Source organism: Pelophylax lessonae (genome assembly GCF_965119305.1).
Source record: "Pelophylax lessonae genome assembly, chromosome: 1".
NCBI classification, from domain to species: domain Eukaryota; kingdom Metazoa; phylum Chordata; class Amphibia; order Anura; family Ranidae; genus Pelophylax; species Pelophylax lessonae.
Genome location: NC_138768.1, coordinates 442,281,541 through 442,303,521, shown reverse-complemented (window position 1 = coordinate 442,303,521; position 21,981 = coordinate 442,281,541). Strand labels below are relative to the sequence as shown.

At 43.8% G+C, this 21,981-nt stretch overlaps 1 protein-coding gene across 3 annotated transcripts in view; it reads right to left on the bottom strand.

Annotated features, from left to right (window-relative positions):
* CLTA (clathrin light chain A) overlaps positions 1 to 21,550 on the bottom strand; it is a 60,127-nt gene extending 38,577 nt beyond the window's left edge. Inside the window, exons 1-2 of one of the 3 annotated variants that reach the window (XM_082243075.1) lie at positions 21,225 to 21,550; positions 5,007 to 5,035 (exon numbers count right to left, since the gene is read on the bottom strand). In XM_082243075.1, coding sequence (XP_082099201.1) covers positions 5,007 to 5,035; positions 21,225 to 21,390 — 195 coding nt within the window. In that variant the 5' untranslated portion in view covers positions 21,391 to 21,550. The remainder of the gene's footprint in view (positions 1 to 5,006; positions 5,036 to 21,224) is intronic. The other 2 variants (XM_082243076.1, XM_082243077.1) reach the window with 2 other exon arrangements.
* Between the last annotated feature and the right edge of the window lie 431 nt (positions 21,551 to 21,981).

Below are 21,981 nucleotides of genomic sequence, written 5' to 3'. Positions count from 1 at the left end.
TCAGAAAGAGAAGATGTACACAAGCAGATATTGTATATGAATACTTGTCATTTTTTTTTTTTTTTAATCCCCACAGGCAATGAAAAATAAAGGAATCCTGGGCACTCACTGCAAGCATTTGTTCGGTACGCTGAATTTTAGAACACCGGGGCTGCGGCGCGCTGTGATGGGTAAAGTCTCCCCGGCCTGGATGTGACGTCAGCTGCCGGGAGAGGAAGCGGGCGGTCCGTCTTTACAGGCCAGGGGTTGTGATAGGATAGGCACCTATCCTATCACAGCCCCTGACCTGTACAGACGCACCGCCCGCTTCCTCTCCCGGCAGCTGACGTCACATCCAGGCCGGGGAGACTTTACCCATCACAGCGCGCCGCAGCCCCGGCCTGTACAGACGCACCGCCCGCCCGCCCCGCAGGTCCGTTACTGGCGAGTTCGGTGGCTGCACAAGGCAGGAAAAAGTATTGTAAAAAAAACTCGAGTTTAAAAAAAAAAAATCGTTTCAAACTAAAAAATCGATAAATCGATTAAATCGATTTATCGCCCAGCCCTAATATATATACACACACACATACATACATATACACATATATACATATACACATATACAGTAAACCCTTGGATTGCGAGCATAATTAGTTCTGGAAACATGCTTGTAATCCAAAGCACTCTTATATCAAAGCAAATTTCCCCATAAGAAATAATGGAAACTCAGATAATTCGTTCCACAACCATTTATTCATAAATCCTTCAGTTTATAATCCATATAAAAAGATTATAGCATTGCGATAGGTTGTGTAACCATAAAATGTCCATCCACAAATAGCCTCTTCCACAAGGGGATTGGAAGCAAAATCCAGCAGGAGCTACAGAGTATCAAAGAGAAGAGAGGCGCCTCTAAGTGTAGCAATATGGTTCCATTTAATGAAGGTACAACATTTAGCAACTCATATGGTTGCTAAATAAAACAGGCACATCTAAGTATGCAGGCATCCGGGGTAAAGCTGTCCACATAGACTATCTTCTGCACCACCCTGCATTAAAGCGATCCGAAAGGGAGGGGCAGCATGGAAGGGATGACGTAGATGGCAGTGTGGAGGATGGTCTATGTGGACAGCTTTACCCCTGATGCCTGCATTCTTAGATGTGCCTGTTCCAATCATCAACCATGTGAGTTGCTAAATGTTGAACCGTCATTAAATTTAACCATATTGCTACACTTAGAGGCGCCTCTCTTCTCTCTTATACTCAGCTGTGAATTGAGGCTACTTGTATATCAAGACATCGCTTGTATATCAAGTCAATATTTATTTGAAAATTTTGCTTGTCTTGCAAAGCGCTCTTAAACCAAGTTACTCACAAACCAAGGTTTTACTATAATATATATATTATATATATATATATATATATATATATATATATATATATATATATATATATATATATATACACATATACATACATACATACATACATACACTTGTGAGACAGATTTTAAAAAGTGCATCTTTAAATGCAATTACGTGGCGAAAGCCCAAGACTGGATTCACACCCTTTCCATTGCATTTAATGTGTGTTGACATTCACATGCACTTCTGTTGACCTACACCACTCTTTACCAGGTTGCATTAATACATTTATTTTCTTTCCTTAACCTCCCTGATGGTACAATTATGTCAGGGATTATGTACCAAAAGCGGTACAATTTTTTGATATTTATAATATATTATTAATTATAAAATATATTGTGTAATATATATATATATATATATATCTCTCTCAATATAATTTAGAATTTACAATTTATAATATTTGATATTTTTCTGATACTAAGGTGATACAGTGTAATCCTCTCAGATTACACAGTATCACCTCCTTTTTATGTGTTTGTGTTTTGTGTAACATTTGAATTTCCCTCCCTAGTTCCGCACCCATGCACCATTGCTGCTGCAGGGAACGGAACCAGGAAGTCAGACCGACGGACGAGCGGCGGGGATCTCAGCGGCGATCACAGCAATGTGAGATCATTGTTGGATCGCCAGGAGAAGGTAAGGAACCCCGCTGCAGGCTCTGCACATCTACCCCGAGCGTGACTCTGGGATACCGATATAGGTATGAAAAATCCACCCCGAGTCACACTTGGGGTTACCGCTAAGGGAGTTAACAAGTGTTTTAATGCACAGTAATGCATTGTGGCAAGTTTAAATGCAGCATGTCCCGTTTTTACTCATAATGCAACACATTGGTGTGAGGTGTGAACTGGGCATGGCCAAAATAAGAAATTTCGGTTTGTTTTTCCATTTGGCCTGTGTTGAGCAAAGCAGCCCAATGCACATGCTGCAAATAGGACCCAAGCCAAAGAAAAAAAAAAATAAAAAATAAATTATAAAAGGTTTCTTGTAGTACAAGTGCAAAAGATAAGCCATCAGCCAGAAAATGACCAGGTTTAACCCATGAGAAAATTTTAAAAAACATATCTGAAAATGGGCAGGCAAAAGAGACCATCCATTAGCAGTCCAAAACATTATTTACATTCTCTAATCGAAATACTACAGCTGCCACAGGCAAACACACTGTATACTATGCTTATAAACTACACTAGTCTGAAGTGTCCATTTTTCTAGCCAAGTGATCACCTTAAGAAGTTCTATTTTAAAACTACAGTAACAAGCTGTCTACATCAGGATTAATACATGTAATCTACTTATCTCACTAAATGCTCATTCTACTAAAGAGATCACAAGAATGCATCCCCACACCAAAGATCTTTATTCACATAATATCTGATTGCATTTATCAAAAAGGACATCAGCCACACAAAGATGTAGATGTACAGCTGCAGGAAAAAGTATGTGAACCCTTTGGAATGATATGGATTTCTGCACAAATTGGTCATAAAATGTGATCTGATCATCATCTAAGTCACAACAATAGACAATAACAGTCTGCTTAAACTAATAACACACAAAGAATGAAATGTTGCTATGTTTTTATTGAACAAACCATGTAAAAATTCACAGTGCAGGTGGAAAAAGTATGTGAACCCCTAGACTAATGACATCTCCAATCGCTAATTGGAGTGAGATGTCAGCCAACTGGAGTCCAATCAATGAGATGAGATTGGAGGTGTTGGTTACAGCTGCCCTGCCCTATAAAAAACACACACCAGTTCTGGGTTTACTTTTCACAAGAAGCATTGCCTGATGTAAATGATGCCTCGCACAAAAGAGCTCTCAGAAGACCTACGATTAAGAATTGTTGACTTGCATAAAGCTGGAAAGGGTTATAAAAGTATCTTCAAAAGCCTTACTGTTCATCAGTCCACGGTAAGACAAATTGTCTATAAATGGAGAAAGTTCAGCACTGCTGCTACTCTCCCTAGGAGTGGCCGTCCTGTAAAGATGACTGCAAGAGTACAGCGCAGACTGCTCAGTGAGGTGAAGAAGAATCCTAGAGTGTCAGCTAAAGACTTACAAAAGTCACTGGAAAATGCTAACATCCCTGTTAGAGAATCTACAATATGTAAAACACTAAACAAGAATGGATTTCATGGGAGGATACCACAGAGGAAGCCACTGCTGTCCAAACAAAACATTGCTGCACATTTACAGTTTGCACAAGAGCACCTGGATGTTCCACAGCAGTACTGGCAAAATATTCTGTGGACAGATGAAACCAAAGTTGAGTTGTTTGGAAGAAACACACAACACTGTGTGGTGAAAAAGGCACAGCACACCAACATCAAAACCTCATCCCAACTAGGGATGCACCAACCCGACTTTTTTGGTCCCGATCCCGATCTTTTGCTTTGTGAATTCACCAATCCCGAGTCCGATCCGGAAGTACTGTTTTGTGAGTTTATAACAAAATAATACTTCCGGATCGATAGCGGCAGATACCTTATAACAATTGTGCATTTAAGAGGTTAAACTTCCCTCCTTCGGCAGACGGAACGAAAAGATACATTGTATTCATTGTGTTTACTTAACTGGGAGACTGACAGGCATTTGCAGGAGGCTCTTTTATTTTTCTTTGACAGCTGTTCTTCTCTGCTCCCTCACAGCTAAAGAGCAAAACCGGATCGGCCCATGGATCTGTTCATTTTACCGATCCCCTGATCCAGCTATTATGGCCATATCGGAGCAGATATCCGATCCGAATATCGGATCGGTGCATCCCTAATCCCAACTGTGAAGTATGGTGGTGGGGGGGGGGGATCATGGTTTGGGGCTGCTTTGCTGCGTCAGGGCCTGGACGGATTGCTATCATTAAAAGGAAAAATTAATTCCCAAGTTTATCAATACATTTTGCAGGAGAACTTAAGGCCACCAGTCTACCAGCTGAAGCCCAACAGAAGATGGGTGTTGCAAAAGGACAATGACCCAAAGCATAGAAGTAAATCAACAACAGAATGGCTTAAACAGAAGAAAATACGCCTTTTGAAGTAGCCCAGTCAGAGTCCTGACCTCAACCCGATTGAGATGGTGTGGCTTGAGATGGTGTGGCATGACCTCAAGAAAGCGATTTACACCAGACATCCCAAGAATATTGCTGAACTGAAACAGTTCTGTAAAGAGGAATGGTCAAGAATTACTCCTGACCATTGTGCACGTCTGATCTGCAACTACAGGAAACGTTTGGTTGAAGTTATTGCTGCCAAAGGAGGTTCAATAAGTTATTAAATCCAAGGGTTCACATACTTTTTCCACCTGCACTGTGAATGTTTACATGGTGTGTTCAATAAAAACATGGCAACATTTCATTCTTTGTGTGTTATTAGTCTAAGCAGACTGTGATTGTCTATTGTTGTGACTTAGATGATGATCAGATCACATTTTATGACCAATTTGTGCAGAAATCCATATCCTTCCAACGGGTTCACATACTTTTTCTTGCAGCTGTACACCATTGCAGTGATTGCAACATAAAGGGCGCTGTAGATAAAGCGGACTAATGAATGCCTAGGATAGGTCACCATCTATAAAAAGGTATAGTGTAGAAATGTATTTTACCTGATAAAAGTCACCATTCATAACACCATCTGCAAAACAACAAAAGAGAATTTAGAGGATTATACAGTACATATAGACACGTTGAACAACAAATTAAAGAATTATATTTATTTAATATACTATAAGGCATTTGCCTGCCATTAACAGGGCAGATGGGCCACATTAAATAAACTATATCTAAAAGACAAAACTTTTTTTCTTTTTTTGGTTGAGCTGGGCTTTAAAATTAGTTCCATTGTACAGAATACTGCTAAATCCTATGTATAGTTTATGTAATTCCCATATGCTAACCCAACTCTAGGATTTAGAGATGTAGCTGTAATAAAAAAAAAAAAAAATAATGTGTGTGTGTGTGTGTGTGTGTGTGTGTGTGTGTGTGTGTGTGTGTGTGTGTGTGTGTGTGTGTGTGTGTGTGTGTGTGTGTGTGTGTGTGTGTGTGTGTGTGTGTGTGTGTGTGTGTGTGTGTGTGTGTGTGTGTGTGTGTGTGTGTGTGTGTGTGTGTGTGTGTGTATATACACACATACATATATACACACACACATACACTTTTTATATCCACTGTATGTGGAAAATAGAGGGCATAGGAGTCAAATGGTTCTAAAGGCAGAAGGTTTTTTATCTTAATGCATTAAGATTAAAAACCTTCAGTGTACAGCAGCCCCCCCAGCCCCAATACTAACCTGAGCCCCATCTCGATTCAGCGACGTTGCACAAGAACCTCGGCTGCCTGGAACTCTCCCCTGCGATTGGATGAGACACAGCAGCGGGCGCCATTGCCTCCAGCTGCTGTCAAAGTCAGTAAGCCAATGAGGATAGAGAGGGGACGGGGCTGAGGCTTGGCTGCTTGTCAATGGACACACAGAGCAGTGGCTCGGCTCGAGTGCCCCCATAGCAAAACTGCTTGCTTTGGGGTCATTCAGCAGGATGGAGGGGCCAGAAGCGCCTGGGGAGGGACCCAAAAAGAGGAGAATCTGGGCTGTTCTGTGCAAAACCACTGCACAGAGCAGGTACTGGTAAGCATTAGGCTCTGTTCACATATTGGTGTCCCAGATCACAGGCAGAATCGCCACAATTCCGAATCACGGCAAATCATGGGACGCCCGTGTGATTCCTGTCACTTCCAATGGCACCTCAAATATGGCCCGACTTTGCCGCGATTGTCGCCCGACGAATGGTGGTAAAATCGCACATATAGAGTCCCGCAAATTGTGTTTGTGAGCAGAATCGTGGTGATTATGCCAACGATCCAGGACGCCAATATGTGTACAAAGCCTAACATGTTTGTTATTTTTAAGAGATAGATATAGATATATAGAGATATATATATGAGATATAGATATATATAATATGTATATGATCTATTCTGTAGCCTTTTCCCAGCAATTTATTATTCAGGACATGGCCTTGATCAATAAAATCTTGCTTTTTGGTGCAATTTCTTTGAGCCTGTGAAATAGGCTATGAGGAATCTTTTTCAGCTTGGGTGGCAGCAACTACTTTGAGGAAGTTAAAAGTTAACCTGCTGTCTCCTTGGAAGTGGGTCTTAGATATAGTACTCTCTAACCAGAAAGGACTTTTCAGTTTAAGTAATAACCACCAGACAAAAAGCCTCCTCCATTATGCTGGGTAAAAAGGTTTAAATAGGGGAAGGGGACCTCTAGGGAATGCTTAATATGTTTGAGTAGCAGATAGAAGTCTAAAAGCTTTCATAAATCAATCTTCCCTATTTTGTAACTGGATCTTTATTACTCTTAGGGCTCTTTCACACGGGCGGTCCGATCAGATCCGCCTGTCAGTTTTTTAGGCGGATCTGATCGGATCCTCCATGCAGCTCTATGGGGCAGCGGGTGTCAGCGGAGGTCACCTCCGCTGACACCCGCTGCCATCCGCATCCGATCCTGTGCTGAAATCTGGACGGATGGAAACCCTATTTTTCCATCCGTTCAGTAATCAGAGCGGAGCAGATCTGATGAGAGCGGACAAGCGGTCCGCTCTCCTCCGATCCCCCATAGAGGGCAGCGGGGGCTGAGACACCTCCCTCTCCGCTCTGCAAGCGGAGACGGAGCTGTCATCCGCCCGGCTCAGCGGGGATCGCGGATCGATCCCCGCTGAGCAACACGGATCCGCCTGCGGAGGCGGACCGTGTGAAAGAAGCCTTAAAGTGATTGTAAACTTGTAAAAAGTATTTTTTTTTTTAAAGAACAAAACAGGTTATACTTACCTGCTCTGATCAGTTGGTTTTGCACAGAGTGGCCCAGGTCCTCCTCCTGTGCTCCTGGCCCCTCCCTCCTGTTGAGTGACCGCACAGCAAGCAGCTTGCTATGGGGGCACCCGAGCTAAGCCACAGCTCCCTTATCCATTCAGACACAGAGCCGCGACCTGGCCCCTACTCCTGTCTCCTGATTGGCTGACTGAAAGCAGCGGGAGCCGATCGTGTCCAACTGCTGTCTCAACCAATGAGGAGGGGAGTCCTGGGCAGCTGAGAAACTCCTGCAACATTGCTGCATAAAGACGTGCTCAGGTAAGTAAGTATCGGGGGGGCTGCACACAGGTGTTTTTTTTTTAGAATGCATTAAGATTTAAAAAATAAAAAAAATAAAAATGTTCTGCCTTTAAAATCCCTTTAAGGGTTTCCAATGCTAGACAGATTATTGGGTTTTACTGGGTTCTTGATATATTTTAATGGTTATCCGGTTAGATCATGGCAGAATACATTTTTATGAATTCCCTTTTAGCATGTTGTGCATAAAAAAAATAAAAATAATTGGATTTGGGCCTGAATGGGGTTTCATAAGATATCAAGTTTTCAACGTAGCATTCGTTGTTATACGATTTGGAGAGCTTTCAGGTCCACCAATCATTAAATCTAGGATCAGGATCTAGTAAATCCATTTCACCTTCTACCAAAGATGTATTAGCACTCTTGGGGTTGTGGATACCATAAAAACATGACAGTTAAGTCTCAAATTTATAGAGAACCTTAAATAATTGCATAAAATTAGCATTACAGCTAAGGGCAAAATTTAGCCTATTTTGTAGAAGGCTAATTTCACTATCTCAGAGATGGTAAGAGGATAAAAAAAAAAAAAAAAAAAAAAATCAATATGTGCAAAAATATCCAAATAAAAATCGATGAATTCAATAAAAGAAAACAAGTGAACTAAATGAATAATTCAATTTATACATACAATGAAATCAATACTATGACATGCTTATGTGCTGAAACCAATTGTGCAATAAAATTCATGTGATCATTATGACGTGAATAAAGTTCATTAAATAAACTTCTATTTCCAAAGTGCTCAGGTGTGGGATCTTCTTATGTTAATAAACGTGTTCACTCTGTGCTCCAGCGACCAACACCCATAAGTCAGCAACTCACCAGATTGAAATGCCTTTCTATTTTTAGCTCGACATGAAGTGTAGGTTCACACTGAAGGCGGGTTTGAAATCGAGTGAGCTTAGCTGAACTCGCACGATTTCAAACAGGCATTTTCAGTCCGACTTCGGGGGTGGGTTCCTGCACAGATGCACAGTCGCCAAAATTAGTGCAAAAACTACTTTTGAGAATCGGTGCGGCGGCGCAAAGTCGGCGTCTTAGCAATTCGGGCAGTGCCATTGCCGGCAATAGGCTCTGATTTGACATGTCAAATTGCATGTCGAATCAGCCCAATGTGATGTGGACTGAAGGCCAAGTTCACCTTTCACAAAAAAAATAAAAAAATAAAAGCATCTCCCGGCAGGAAAAAAAAATGTGCATTTATTTTTTTTACTCTGCAGCCTGTAAGGCATTGCACCCACAATTAGCAGATCACAAGTGCAATGCCAGGATCCTGCAGACTCTCAGCACACCGTTTGCCTGAACCTCTGATACAGGCGGCCAGTTGCTAAATTGCAGGAAGGATGAGTGAATTACAAGGACGCTCACCAGCAGCTACGCAATTCATTGAGAACTACAAGCCGTCGGCTGTGGAGACTGATGGTAGATGTAGTTCATTCATCCTCTGAATGACTGGTATGGCCATGTGGGCGGAGCTACACGTAGCCCTCCTGTTATTAAATTCTGAAAGTGGGTGCAGGGAGTGGCTGACAGGAGAAAAGCAAGGTTATAAATGGCCAAAGCCACAAATTTCTAACGCGTTTAGATGAGCTCAGGAGTGTCAAGCGTTTGGACGTTTATTCATTTTATTGCCAAGAATATCAATTTATTCTGGCCATTAAAATTAACCTTCAAGCACTAAACATGCATTTAGGCGCATTAGGTGTTTTTTCTGCCCAAACGTTCCTTTCCTGAAAGCGTATTTGGCTGCATTCAGATTTCTGCCCCTAAAAGCCTATGTGTGCATAGACATAGGCTACTTTCACACGGGCGGTGCACCTGATTGACTCCGTTTTGCTCAGCAGGGGGAAGAGAGAGAAATTGATCCGCCGATCCCCGCTGAGCAGGCGGATGACAGGTCTGTCTGTATCCGCTTACTTTGCAGAGATGGAGCTGTCAGATCCCCGCTCTTCTCTATGGGATACTGGATGAGAACGGACCGCCTGTCCATTTTCATCCAATCTTATCCGATCCAATCCTACAGACGAATGCAAAATAGGGTTTCCATCTGTTCGGATTTCACAGACAGGATTGGATCGGAGAGCAGTGGGTGATAGCAGAGATGTCTCCGCTGACATCTGCCACTCCATAAGGGTGCATGGAGCATCCGATCAGGTCTGCCTGAAAAACTGACAGGTGGACCAGATCGGAAAGCCTGTGTGAAAGGGGCCTTAGGCTAAAGCCTCGTACACACGCAACGATGATCGGCCGTCTTTTGTCCAGTGTTGTTGTGTTGGTTGAAATGTGCTCTAGACTGCACACGAATTTTATCGGCCAACAAAAACCAACTGCAGAAGTGATGTCATGTTCTGGTTGACTTTCCGTGTGTTTTTTCTTCTCTGAGCATGCCCAGTCTTGCTCATCAGATTTTTGTCTGCCGAAATCTTTACTGATTGACGAACAGTCAGCCGTTCTGTTGACGGCCAACAAAAATTTTATAGTCTGCACACCAGATTTTATTCGGCCGAAAAGTCGCAGTCGGTTGTGGGAAGCATCATACTAACAAGCCGAAAATCGGCCGATCGGACGTTGGCCGAAAATTCACAGCCAACAATCGTTGTGTGTGTACGAGGCATAACAGAGGGGTGTTTGAGGTTTTCTTTTTCTGCTCCTAAAAGCAGAAAAAATAAAACAAGTGTTTGACAGCGGTAGTGTGCGCGAGTCCCGTTTACAACCTTTTAACAATTTTGTATATTTGTGGGGGACTCCTCGCAGTCTAGTATGAGGCCTTTTAGGCTGCAGACAGGAAAATGGATATATAAAAAAATAAGGCAGAAAGTTGTAATGCTTTTGTGTCCAATCACTAATTATCTTTACAGTTCGTACTGGAACTACAAAGCTTGATCACATCTGTCTCACTTCATTTATGCAGCTGAGACAGTGATCTTGGTGTTACTGCAGTATCAGAAACTCCTACCGCCTAAATAATACATTCAGGAGGAAAGACAAGATCTTCTTGGACTGACTTTAGGAAGATGCGGCAACGCAACAACCGAAACTTAGGAACTGACCATCTGCAAACAGATTCTCCCTTTTAATACAGACCTAAATTTGTATGTAGGGGTGCAGATAATATATTTTTTCATCATTTTTGCATGCTTCAGTTTTATTCCTCCATAAACATCTTTTGCTTCAGTAATTTTAATACTTTAAAATTTATGTTACCCTTAAAAATGTTTTTGTTACAAGTGTGTTCACTATATGTATATTTTATAAATCATAATCTGTATCATTTTCATGTACTTCTTACATCTGAAGTACCTGGTTGATCCTGCCAATCACCTTTCTTCCTCATTCTAAACTGTCTACACAAAGCTCAGATTCTGATCTGTCAGTTTTCATCCTTTAGCTTGCCATTCAGGAGGTACAGGACACTGTGCAGACAGACACACATCATACCTGTGAAGTTGGTTAAGTCACCACACCTCAGAACCAATCACAGCCTGTCTATTGGGGCTTTTCCACTGCATGGTACGGCTCAGTATGGCTCGCTTTGGGGCTTTTCCACTGCATGGTACGTGTTTGAACTGTTGGTACGGTTTGGTACAGCAGCGCTTTTCCACTACATGGCACAGCTCGCTTAAACAGTACCACCTCAGTTGGGGTTCCAAGCAGGCCGTACTGATAACATATCCCACAATCCTTTGCATGCAGCCTTGATTGTTTGTCACTACTAGCCACTGATTGGTCAGAGAATCGTTGTAATCCCACCCACTTACTACTTCAGTGGAAAAGCAAACTGAGCCGAGTAGAGCCTATACAGTGCCGAAAGCAAACCGAGCGGAGCAGGGCCAAGCAGTGCCGAGTGGAGCCAAGCTGGTACTCTCAGTGGAAAAGTGCCTTAAGTCCCACACCCCTCCCAATTACAGCCTGCCTCTTGAACATGCCCTCTTGCTCAAGCACAGCCTGTATCTTGCCCCAGGTTGAACAAACTATAGAATACAGGCACACTGTGTGACCTTTTGGCACTACCCAATTTGACAAATTTCAATATAGAAATCAAAATCTGGTCAGAAATCAAAATCTGGTCAGAAACTTTCCAACTGAACACATGCATTAAGGGTTTGACAAACCCCAGGCAACTAGTTGCCACAGTGACAAGAAAATGCGTCCTGGCATCTGGGCTGCTGCCAAAATGCTCCACATCCCACGCATGTGCCCTTCCCGCTATGTATCACAAGCTTTGCTTGCCCACCTGCAGGCCCGGGACTGGCCAAGTGGTTGCCACCAGTGGAGGGGAGGGAGGAGAGCAGACACACATCCGCTCTCCTCCCCTTCTTGCTGCTGACCTGGAAGCGTCCCCGATGACAGTTTCCCCAGCCATCAAGGCCAAGAAATAATGTAATGCAGAGGGAGCACATGGAAGACCTACAGGCTTTTTTTTTTTTTTTTTTTTTTTTTTTTTAAATTGTAAAAAATTAAAGTTACACCCAAGCACATAGAATCTCCCCCGTCTCAAAAAAAAAAAGAAAAATGAAGGCCCCCTCCATGTATACACATGTACAAATGGCGGGGGAACTACGCCTAAAAACATTGATTGCAATAAACACGTTAGATATCGCTGTGCACGTCAGAATGTGAACGATAATTCTACCACCAGAGGTGCTTCCTAACACTAACCAGAAGACCTATAGAGGGCTTTTAAGGCGTCGCCTATGGAAAATATAAAAGGTACTGCAGTTTAGCGCCATTTCACAAGCCCACAAACATTTAGGGTATCTATTTACTTGCTGCAACCTCGGCTTTAATATTTTACCAAAAAATTGGGTCATTTATTGCATTCTTTTGCCCCCTAAAACAAAGTTTTAATGTGTTATTTACTGCAGTTCTGTGCCTTCTAGAGTGACCTTTGCAGTAGGTCATGGGACAAAAAATTGTAGCTACCACTATTTTATTCTCTAGGGTGTCTGCTTAAAAAAAAAAAAAATTTATATATATACATATATATATATATATATATATATATATATATATATATATATATTTGGGGGTTCTAAGTAATCTTCAAGCATAAAATGATGGTTTAAACGTGTGCTAAAAAATGCAAAAAACGGCTCACCTTCGAGAACATGTTCCACCCTTAGGTTTTGTTAGTTTAAAACTGGCTCCTAACTTTTTTACCTGGCTCCTAGATTCAAAGCAAATTTGTCGAGCCCTATAATAAAATATTTACAAAAATGTGAGGGGTGTACTCACTTTTGTGAGATAGTGTGTGAGTGTGTGTGTGTGTGTGTGTGTGTGTGTGTGTGTGTGTGTGTGTGTGTGTGAGAGTGTGTGTGAGAGTGTGTGTGTGTGTGTATATATATATATATATATATATATATATATATATATATACACACACACACACACACATATATATACAAAGCTTTGACATTCGTATAAGTCATCACACAGCCTATTTTGGTTAGACTTTTTGCAAGTCTCCGATATTTGCTGCGTTAGCTTTGTATTGTCATCCACTGGACTTATCCACAGGAATTTCCTCTGTTAACAATATCAGAGACACAGTTACACTGCACTTTGCAAAAAAAAAAAAAATCCACCACCTTACAAAAATCATTAACCCATTTCCTACCCAACACATTCTTTCCACTAAACTGTCACTACTTCAAGTAGATGTTAATGTTCCAATTATACCTTTATTCTAAAGCACCTAATCTTTCTTTGCAGTTTGCCATCATTCAGTTAATGATGGGACTTAAGGTCCCCATTAAGCAAGAACAGTGGGAGCAAAAAATATAATGCACCATCTATAAGACCCCACTCACACATGAATAAAGCCTGGTTGTGCACTCTCTCTCGGTCATTCATTTTATATCAAATATAAAAGAATAAATGTAAATCCTGCAAAAACAATGAAAATGAAATACAATGAATTAAAAGGCTCCACAGCTACTGTGGTTGGTGCCCAGTGGTAGGGAGTAGTTAAATAAACTAAAACAATTAAGTCATTGTGAAGAATTAGTCACATTAACAAAGAACTGAAATGGTCACCAAACACAAGTCATTGGAAAATCAGTGAATATTTAAAGAACCATAGTGCTGCAACAGCTTCCTCTAAATTCATGCAATCTCCCCAATGCATACCTATCCTCATTTGGCTGTTTATGTCAGCACATTTCCAGAAGATTTCCTTCCTAAGCAAAAACTGCTTTAAGCACAAACAGGATATATGGTTAAGCATTTTTTTTTTTAACCATTTTATTTGAATTTTAAAAAAATTACAGGGAACTAAAAAGGCCACTAAGAGTATAGGAATAAAACTTTTTTTATTTGTACTAGAATAGGCTACATTTCATTCTCCATGTGTCAAACTGAAAAACTGCACAGAGTGGAGAAAAATCTGCAATTATTAGATACATAATCTATTTCTTGACTATCATTTTATTATTAGGACCCACTTTAGCTGCCAAAATAACCCTGAGCCATTCAGGCATGGACTCCACTGGACCTCTAAGTCCTGGTTCACACTGGGGCAACTTGTCAGGCAACTTATGGCGCTTTTCCACTGCATGGAACCGAACGGTGCGGCTCGCTTTTGTGCTTTTCCACTCCTCTTACGGTGTAGGAACGGTTCAGTACGGTAGCGCTTTTCCACTACATGGAACCGAACGGTACGGCTCGCTTACAGTACCACCTCAGTGGTGGTTCCAACAGGGCCGGTACCATATCCCACAATCCTTTGCATGCAGCCTTGACTGTTTGTCACTACTAGCTACTGATTGGTCAGAGAATCATTGTTATCCCACCCACTTACTTTAGTATTGCTTTTAGTGGAAAAGCAAACCATACCAAACCGTACCGAACCGTTCCAACACTGTACCATTCGGTACCATTCGGTACCATGCAGTGTAAAACCAAGCAGGGCCGAGTAGAGCCGAGCCGGTACTTGCAGTGGAAAAGTGCCATTAGCCACCTGACAAGTCGCACTCCATTCAGTGCAATGGAACCGTTCTAATTGGAGCAACTCAAGTCGCTCAGACTTAGAAAAAGGTTTCTGCACTACTTTGGGGGCGTCTTGCATTGACTTCTATTAGAGAAGTCGTTTGCAAGCCACACTGAAGTCGCGTTGCACAGGGCAGCTTCAGAGTTGGGCGACTTCGAAGCTGCCCCAGTGTGAACCCAGAATAAAAAGGTATGCTTGGTATCTGGCACCATGCCATCAGTAGCTGATCCTTTAAGTCCTGTAGGTGAGGTGGGGCCTCCATGGATCAGACATGTTTTCCCAACCAGTCCCACAGATGCTCGATTGAATTGAGATCTTGAAAAATTGGAGTTTAAGTCAACACCTCAAAGACACCTTATTTCATTGCTCCTGGTCTAGTTCTGATGCTCCCACTGTAGGCCCTTTTGGCTGTGGACACGGGTCAGCATGGGCATCCTGACTGGTTTGCAGCTATACAGCCCCATACACAACAGACTGCAATAGAAAGGTGTCAGAAGACATAGTGTATCAGAACCAGCATTAGCTTTTTCAGCAATTTGAGCTACAGTAGTTCTTCTATTGGATCGGAACACACAGGCCAGACTTCGCTCCCCACTTGCATCAATGAGTCTTGAACATCCATGACCCTGTCACTGGTTTTTCTCCTTTGGACCACTTTTAGCAGGTCCTGACCACTGTAGAACTGGAGCATCCCACCAGAGCTGCATCTTTTGGAAATTCTCTGACCCAGCTATAGCCATTACAATTTGGCCCATGTCAAAGATGCTCAAATCCTTACACTGGCCCATTTTTTTGATTTCAACTCATCAACTTCAAGGACAACATAGTCACTTGCTGTGTAATTTGTCCCAACCATTTTCAGGTGCCGTTGTAACGATTTAACCACTTTAATACAGGGCACTTCCCTCCCTTCCCGCCCAGGCCAATTTTCCCCTTTTAGCGCTGTTGCATTTTGAATGACAATTGCGCGGTCATGCAACACTGTACCTTCACCAAATTTATGTCATTTTCCCCCCACAAATAGAGCTTTCTTTTGGTGGTATTTGATCACCTCTGCGATTTTTACTTTTTGCTAAACAAATAAAAAAAGACCGAAAAGTTTAAAAAAAAAAAAAAAAAATTTTGTTTATGTTATACAATTTTGTAAATAAATAATTTTTTTCCTGCACTGATGAGACTGCACTGACAGGCACTGATGAGGAGGCACTGATGGGGTGGCACTGATGGGCGGCACTGATGGGCGGCACTGATGGGTAGCACAGATATGCAGCATTGGTGGGCACTGATAGGCGGCACTGCTGGGCACTGATAGGCGGCATTGATGGACACTGATAGGTGGCACTGACGGGCATTGATAGGTGGCACTGACGGGCACTAATGGGCACTGATAGGCGGCACTGGTGGGCACTGATGGGCACTGATGGGCGGCACTGATCGGCACTGACAGGCGGCACTGATGGGCACTAATGGGCACTGATAGGCGGCACTGGTGGGCAATAATGGGCACTGGTGGGCGACACTAAAGGATGGCAGTGATGGGCACTTGTGGGCAGCACTGATAGGGAGGACACTGGTGGGCATCACTGATGGGGAGGGCAATGGGGGGCTCCCTGAGCCCTGATTGCCATCCCTGGTGGCCATAGTGGGCATCCCTGGGGTCATAGTGGGCATCCCTGGGGTCATAGTGGGCATCCCTGGGGTCATAGTGGGCATCCCTGGTGGATCTAGTGGCATCCCCCCCCCCGAGGGTCTGCACTGGTAATCAATGATCTGATTACCAGTGCCGACCCCCCCCCCCCTGTCAGGGGAGCCGCCGATCGGCGCTCCTTTACTCGTGCCTGTCAGGCACGAACTAAGGAAAGCCGATCAACGGCTGTTCCTATTTACTATGTGACCAGCCGTGATTGGACACGGCTGATCACATGGTAAAGAGCCTCCGTCAGAGGCTCTTTACCGAGATCGGAGATGCAGGGTGTCAGACTGACACCTCGCATCACCGATCGCTGCTCTGCGCGCCCCCGGGGGGCGCCCAGAGCGGAGTTATCCTGCCGCCGTCATATGACGTCCGGTCAGGATAACTCAACCACATTCCCGCCGTCAATCTGTAATAGGGCGGGCGGGAAGTGGTTAAGCAACGTTATTCACTTTACTCGTTGTCAATGGTCATATTGTTATGTCTGATTGGTGTATCAATTTTTTTCTGATTTAGAAATATGGAAGTGGTATACCAGTTCCACTTCATACACTCTAGTTCAGGGCTCAAAATTTCAAGTCATGAGCTACTAGCCAGGCCTTAAGAGTTACTCGCCACTTGTTGCCCCACCAAAACCCTACCCTGCTCCTCCCCTAAACACGCCCTCGCCAGAGCGCCCACAGCGTGCCCCCTTTCAATGCAGAGTGCCCACAGTGTGCCCCCCTTTCAATGCAGAGCCCCCACAGCGTGCCCCCCTTTCAATGCAGAGCCCCCACAGCGTGCACTTACCTGATGCAGCGGCGGCTTCTCCCCAATCCTCTGTGTCTCCCGAGCCCTCCTCCTTGGCCAATTGCAATTGTTCGCCTTTCGGCCAATCAGGAAATGGGTCTTGGACCCGCCTCCTGATTGGCCAGGAGGAGGATCAGGAGGAGGATCCCTGTGACACTAGCGAATATTCATTCGCTATTGTCACTCAATGGGTGGGCTCAGGGCGCACTGCTCTGCGCCTCGGGTCCACCCTTTTCTGAAGAAGAATGTAATTGCAGGTTGCGCTATGAACGGCGGCGGCAGGGGCAGGCACAGGCACTAGTACATTTCCCATACACGAGACTAAAGCACAGCCCTTACTCGCCATCCTCACAATTCCACTCGCAAAAATGTGAGCAGGCGAGTGGAATTTGAGGGCTGCTCTAGTTATAAAGTGCACCCTATTCGAATATAGCAGTTTATGTATGAAGGGTGAACAAAGGGGGTTTTTTTTTATAGCATTTAAAACCTAAACATATACATTTGGGTAAAGAGAAGCTAGTTTTACTGCAATAAGTTGCATTATACTTTGTATTTTAAAGCTGGTCATTAATAAATAGCTTGATTAACCTGGCCGAAAACCAGACAGATGAATCCTTTCAATAAATTACATATTAAAAGAACCAGGAATATCATGTTGTGCATTCCAAATGCCTGGCTGTAATAAGGCCTAAGACAAATTACCTTTAGGCCTATTCTGAACTCGGACTCCTATGTAGCTTATAATAGTAGGGCAATTTAGATTTCCAAAATAAACCTTATTAAAGCAGTCTGATTGCCAACATAAGAATATTTACAACTTCCTTACATATGCCACGTGCACAATTGCTCCGTACACATGCCACAGGCTCAAACTTCCGATTCTTGCTGAATTTGATTAAAGTGATGTTAAACCCTCACCTGGTAAAACATCCCATTCAGTTTAAAATAGAAATGATAAGCAAAACATTTGTGTATAGATATAAAAAACACATTATACAGCGGCATCTCAAAATTAGATCATCATCAAAAAGTTAATTTCAGTAATTAAATTTTAAAAAGTGAAACTTATATAGATTCATTACACAGAGTGACATATTTCAAGCATTTCTTTTTCATTTTGAGGATTATAGCTTACAGCTAGTGAAAACCCAAAATGTAATATCTCAGAAAAAATTAAATTCTTGAGGACATTCTAAATTTTTGAGATGTAAAATCCACCCCCTTTTTTTTTTATTTTTTTTTAATAAGTGATCACATTTTCTCTGGGGGGGGGGGGGGAGAGCAACAGCACACTGATCTGGGTAAAAGACTGGGCACAGAGGGGGGGTGTCAGGACAAGTCTGATCATTGGAGAGCAGGTAAAGTTCCCAGCATAGCTAGAGAATGGACCACGATGTGTTCTCCTGCTTAGTGTGGTCAGTTTTTATAAAAAAAAAAAAAAAAGCAGACAGACTGGAAGGAACAACGGGGATTTCACACACAGGAAGCAATACAAGAACTGGATACTTTTTTGTATGGCTAGCCTTTGGTGCTGACGTCGGGCAGAAGGAACACAATCCATACATGTTAATATGGTGCCTCCTATTAACCACTTGCCGACCGCCGCCCGACTATATATACGGCGGTGGTCAGCCCCTCCCAGGCAAAGAGACGTACCGGTACGTCACTAGCCTGGGAGCGAATAGCGGGCAAGCGCGCACCGCCAGAGGCGCGCCCCCGCTCGTACTCGTAAAAAAATGTGAAAAATATTGTTATTTTTGCAAAATTGACGCTCTTTTTTTGAGGAGAGTATCAGAAATCAGACTGATCAATACTTTCTGGTGGTAAAAATCACATGCCTTAAAGTAGAACTATAGGATTTGTTTCCCCATTTTGGATAGAGTAAGGGAGGGTCATAACCCCCGTGAGACTTGTTTTTCACCCTCTGTGTCCCATTGGAGAAATTTCTCTTAATTCCTGTCCCATAGCCAAACAGGAAGTGAGAGGAAATCCCAGCAAATAAAAGGGAATTCCTTGGGAACCCCCAGGTCTCCAGAACTAGTGGCCCCATTTGAAGATTTCTCCTCTAAGACTTTTATGGGGACAACCCAAAATTTGGGATTTTTTTACTTTCAATGATAAGGGCAAACAGGACAAATAGAGAAAGTGACCCTCTGTAACATGGGCACAGACAGCAATAAAAATCTGACAGGGGTTCTAATCCATCTCCTCTCTATTCAAAACTAGAAAAAAACATTTTTTATGCCTTTAGCTGTACTTTAAATCCTCGAACAACAGTGTCTGTTAAGCCTCATTCACACGGATGTACCCACATGTACACCCATGCAAAAGTCTGCCTTCCCTCACACAGGTGTTCTGTGCATCATCACGCTGCAGGGGACAGAGGGCCCTAACACAAATTTGCGTTTTCCTTGAATCTATGAGGCAGCTTAAAAAAAAAAAAAAAGCTAAGAGTCCGTTTTCCCCCCCAAATCCCCCCCCCCTCCTAGCTTAAATCCTCTCCCCCAAATCCCTCCCTCCTAGCATTGAACCTTCCCCCAAATCTCCCCTCCTAGCGCAAAGCCTCTCCCCCAAATCTCCCCTCCTAGCGTTAACCCTCCCCCCATATCCGCCCTCCTTGTGTTAATCCCAAATGCCCCTGGTTCACCTTCTAGCACAAAATTCCCCTCCCCCCTATTAATCTTCCCTTACCAGCACAAACAGCCCCCCATCACCACTCCTCCACAAGCCCCCCCCCCCTTTTAATCTTACAGGTAGGAACTACAGACCCCTCCTCCACAAGCCCCCCCCCTTTTAATCTTACAGGCAGGAACTACAGGAGTAGTGCTCTCCTCCCCTAGCAGCTCTCCAGATTACCAAGGATCACACCTACATTGAATTGTACATGGTTTGTTTACCCGCCCCCTATCTCCTCTGGTTGCCAAGGCAACCTGGCGCCTGGGATTTGCTAAGATCTGCCTTACACTACAAGTGTTTCACTTTATTTTTAGCCAACTAAGAGAAGCTGACAGCTGCTGGATGATGCCCCTAGCGGTATCTGCACTTAGCTCAGTACATGCCAGGGGCAAACATCTGAAATGCAGACTTCTTGTCCCTGGACAGATACTGCTCAGTAGCACTTGGTATCCTATCCAGCCGTAGAAGCTGTCAATCGGTTTATGTACAGGGCCAATCACTCGCACGTGATCCCAGCATGAGGCATTATAGGCGAGTGGCAAATATGTGTGGGAACTGGCAGCTTACCGTTGCTTCTAATGGTGCTGCCTGCAAACCGCTGCTGAGGTTCTCGCATGTAATCTGCGTCACGCAAATTCATAAATGTGAATGTGGCCTTAAAAGGGTTATTAAAGCGGAGTTCCAGCCATCAACTCACCTGTCTAACGGTCCAGCGATGCGGCCGCCCGAAGCCTCGATCCTCTCCCTCGGCATCACTGCTGTGGGAACCTGGCTGTGACAGTTTGCGGTTTCACAGCCGGGTACCCACTGCCCATGCGCGAGTCGCGCTGCGCGTCTTGATTGGCCGGCAATCTTCTGGGACCTCTGACGTGTCCCAGAAGATTGCAGGGAGGGGGAGAGGAGAACTTCCGTTCAGGGAGCCGCGGCGCTCCGAGCGGAAGTGGGAGCGGGTACCTGTCAAAACTAGGTACCCGCTCCCCCCCCCCCAACTTGGACAGGACCCTTTATTGAGTCCGTACCAGAATCGGATTGCATGCGTGTTCACACCTATGCAAGCCGATTCATGTCCAAACCAACAGTTCACACTGCGATATGCGAACTGATCTGGGGGTGTGGTTAACTTTGTAGACACCCCCAACGATTCCCATATGGCAGTGTGAACTGCCTGCCGGTTGAATGCGATGCGCAGTAGATTCGCAGGGTTCCTGCATTGCATATGTGTGAACCAGGACTAACATTTGCAGGCTTCTGCTTAAAGGGACACCGCCTACTTCTATAAATAAATAGATTTCTGAGAGTAGTGGCACTTTAAATAAACCATTCATTCAGACTGATTCTAAGGATAGGTCATCCCATTTGGAATCACACACTGTCAGGCCAATGGCTGGGTTAGCATCAATAATAAAGTGATATCTGACCATCACAATGACCCCCAATGTCAGACAAGGTGTGGGGGAGGCGCTCCTGTCAACCATAATGACACCTCCTGTCACCCCCATCCCCCACACTCACCCACAGCCCCGTCGTGCAGGGACATTGGCACCTCTCCGCTATCCAGAATACTGAAACCGTCGTCATTCTCGATGCCGGCGATCTCACTCTCCTGCTGGGCCAGGAAGGCGGCGGCAGGGTCTTCCTCGGCGGACACTCCGTTCCCGAACACATCGAACTCGGACATGGTGGCAGAGAGCAGGAGGCGAAGGCTGATCGATGTTCTGGACAGATATCACCCGCAGAGCCGCCCGATCACACTCCTGCCAAAAAGCGATGAACCCACAGAAGACACCGGAAATGACGCTGACCGGGAAGACGAGACAGACCCCCAACGTCAAACGTGTGGCAGGAAGTGGCGTCAAGCCAGCTGACTCTGGGTCATGTGATGAGGGAGGGTGGGGTGCAGGATGGAGTGGAATGGAGTGGAATGGAGAGAGGGGGGATTTTATTTCTGAGATCTCTTTCTAAGGAAGCTCTTTAGCTGACTCTTACTTTTACCGTGGCCTTCCTTCACTGTTCACTACATATCAGAAGAAGAGGGAAACTTTGTAGCACAAAGTATACAGCTCCCATCAGTTGTAAGGACAATGAACTTTAACTGCACAAAAATGACTGTTTAACCACTTCTTAAACTCAACAAGTTCTGACATTTCCCTCATACATATAAAAATCTGCATTTTTATGCTAGAAAATGACCTAGAAACCCCCCAACATTATATAATTTTAAAAATCAAAAAATAAAATGGAGGATGTTGCAATTTATCATGTCCATATT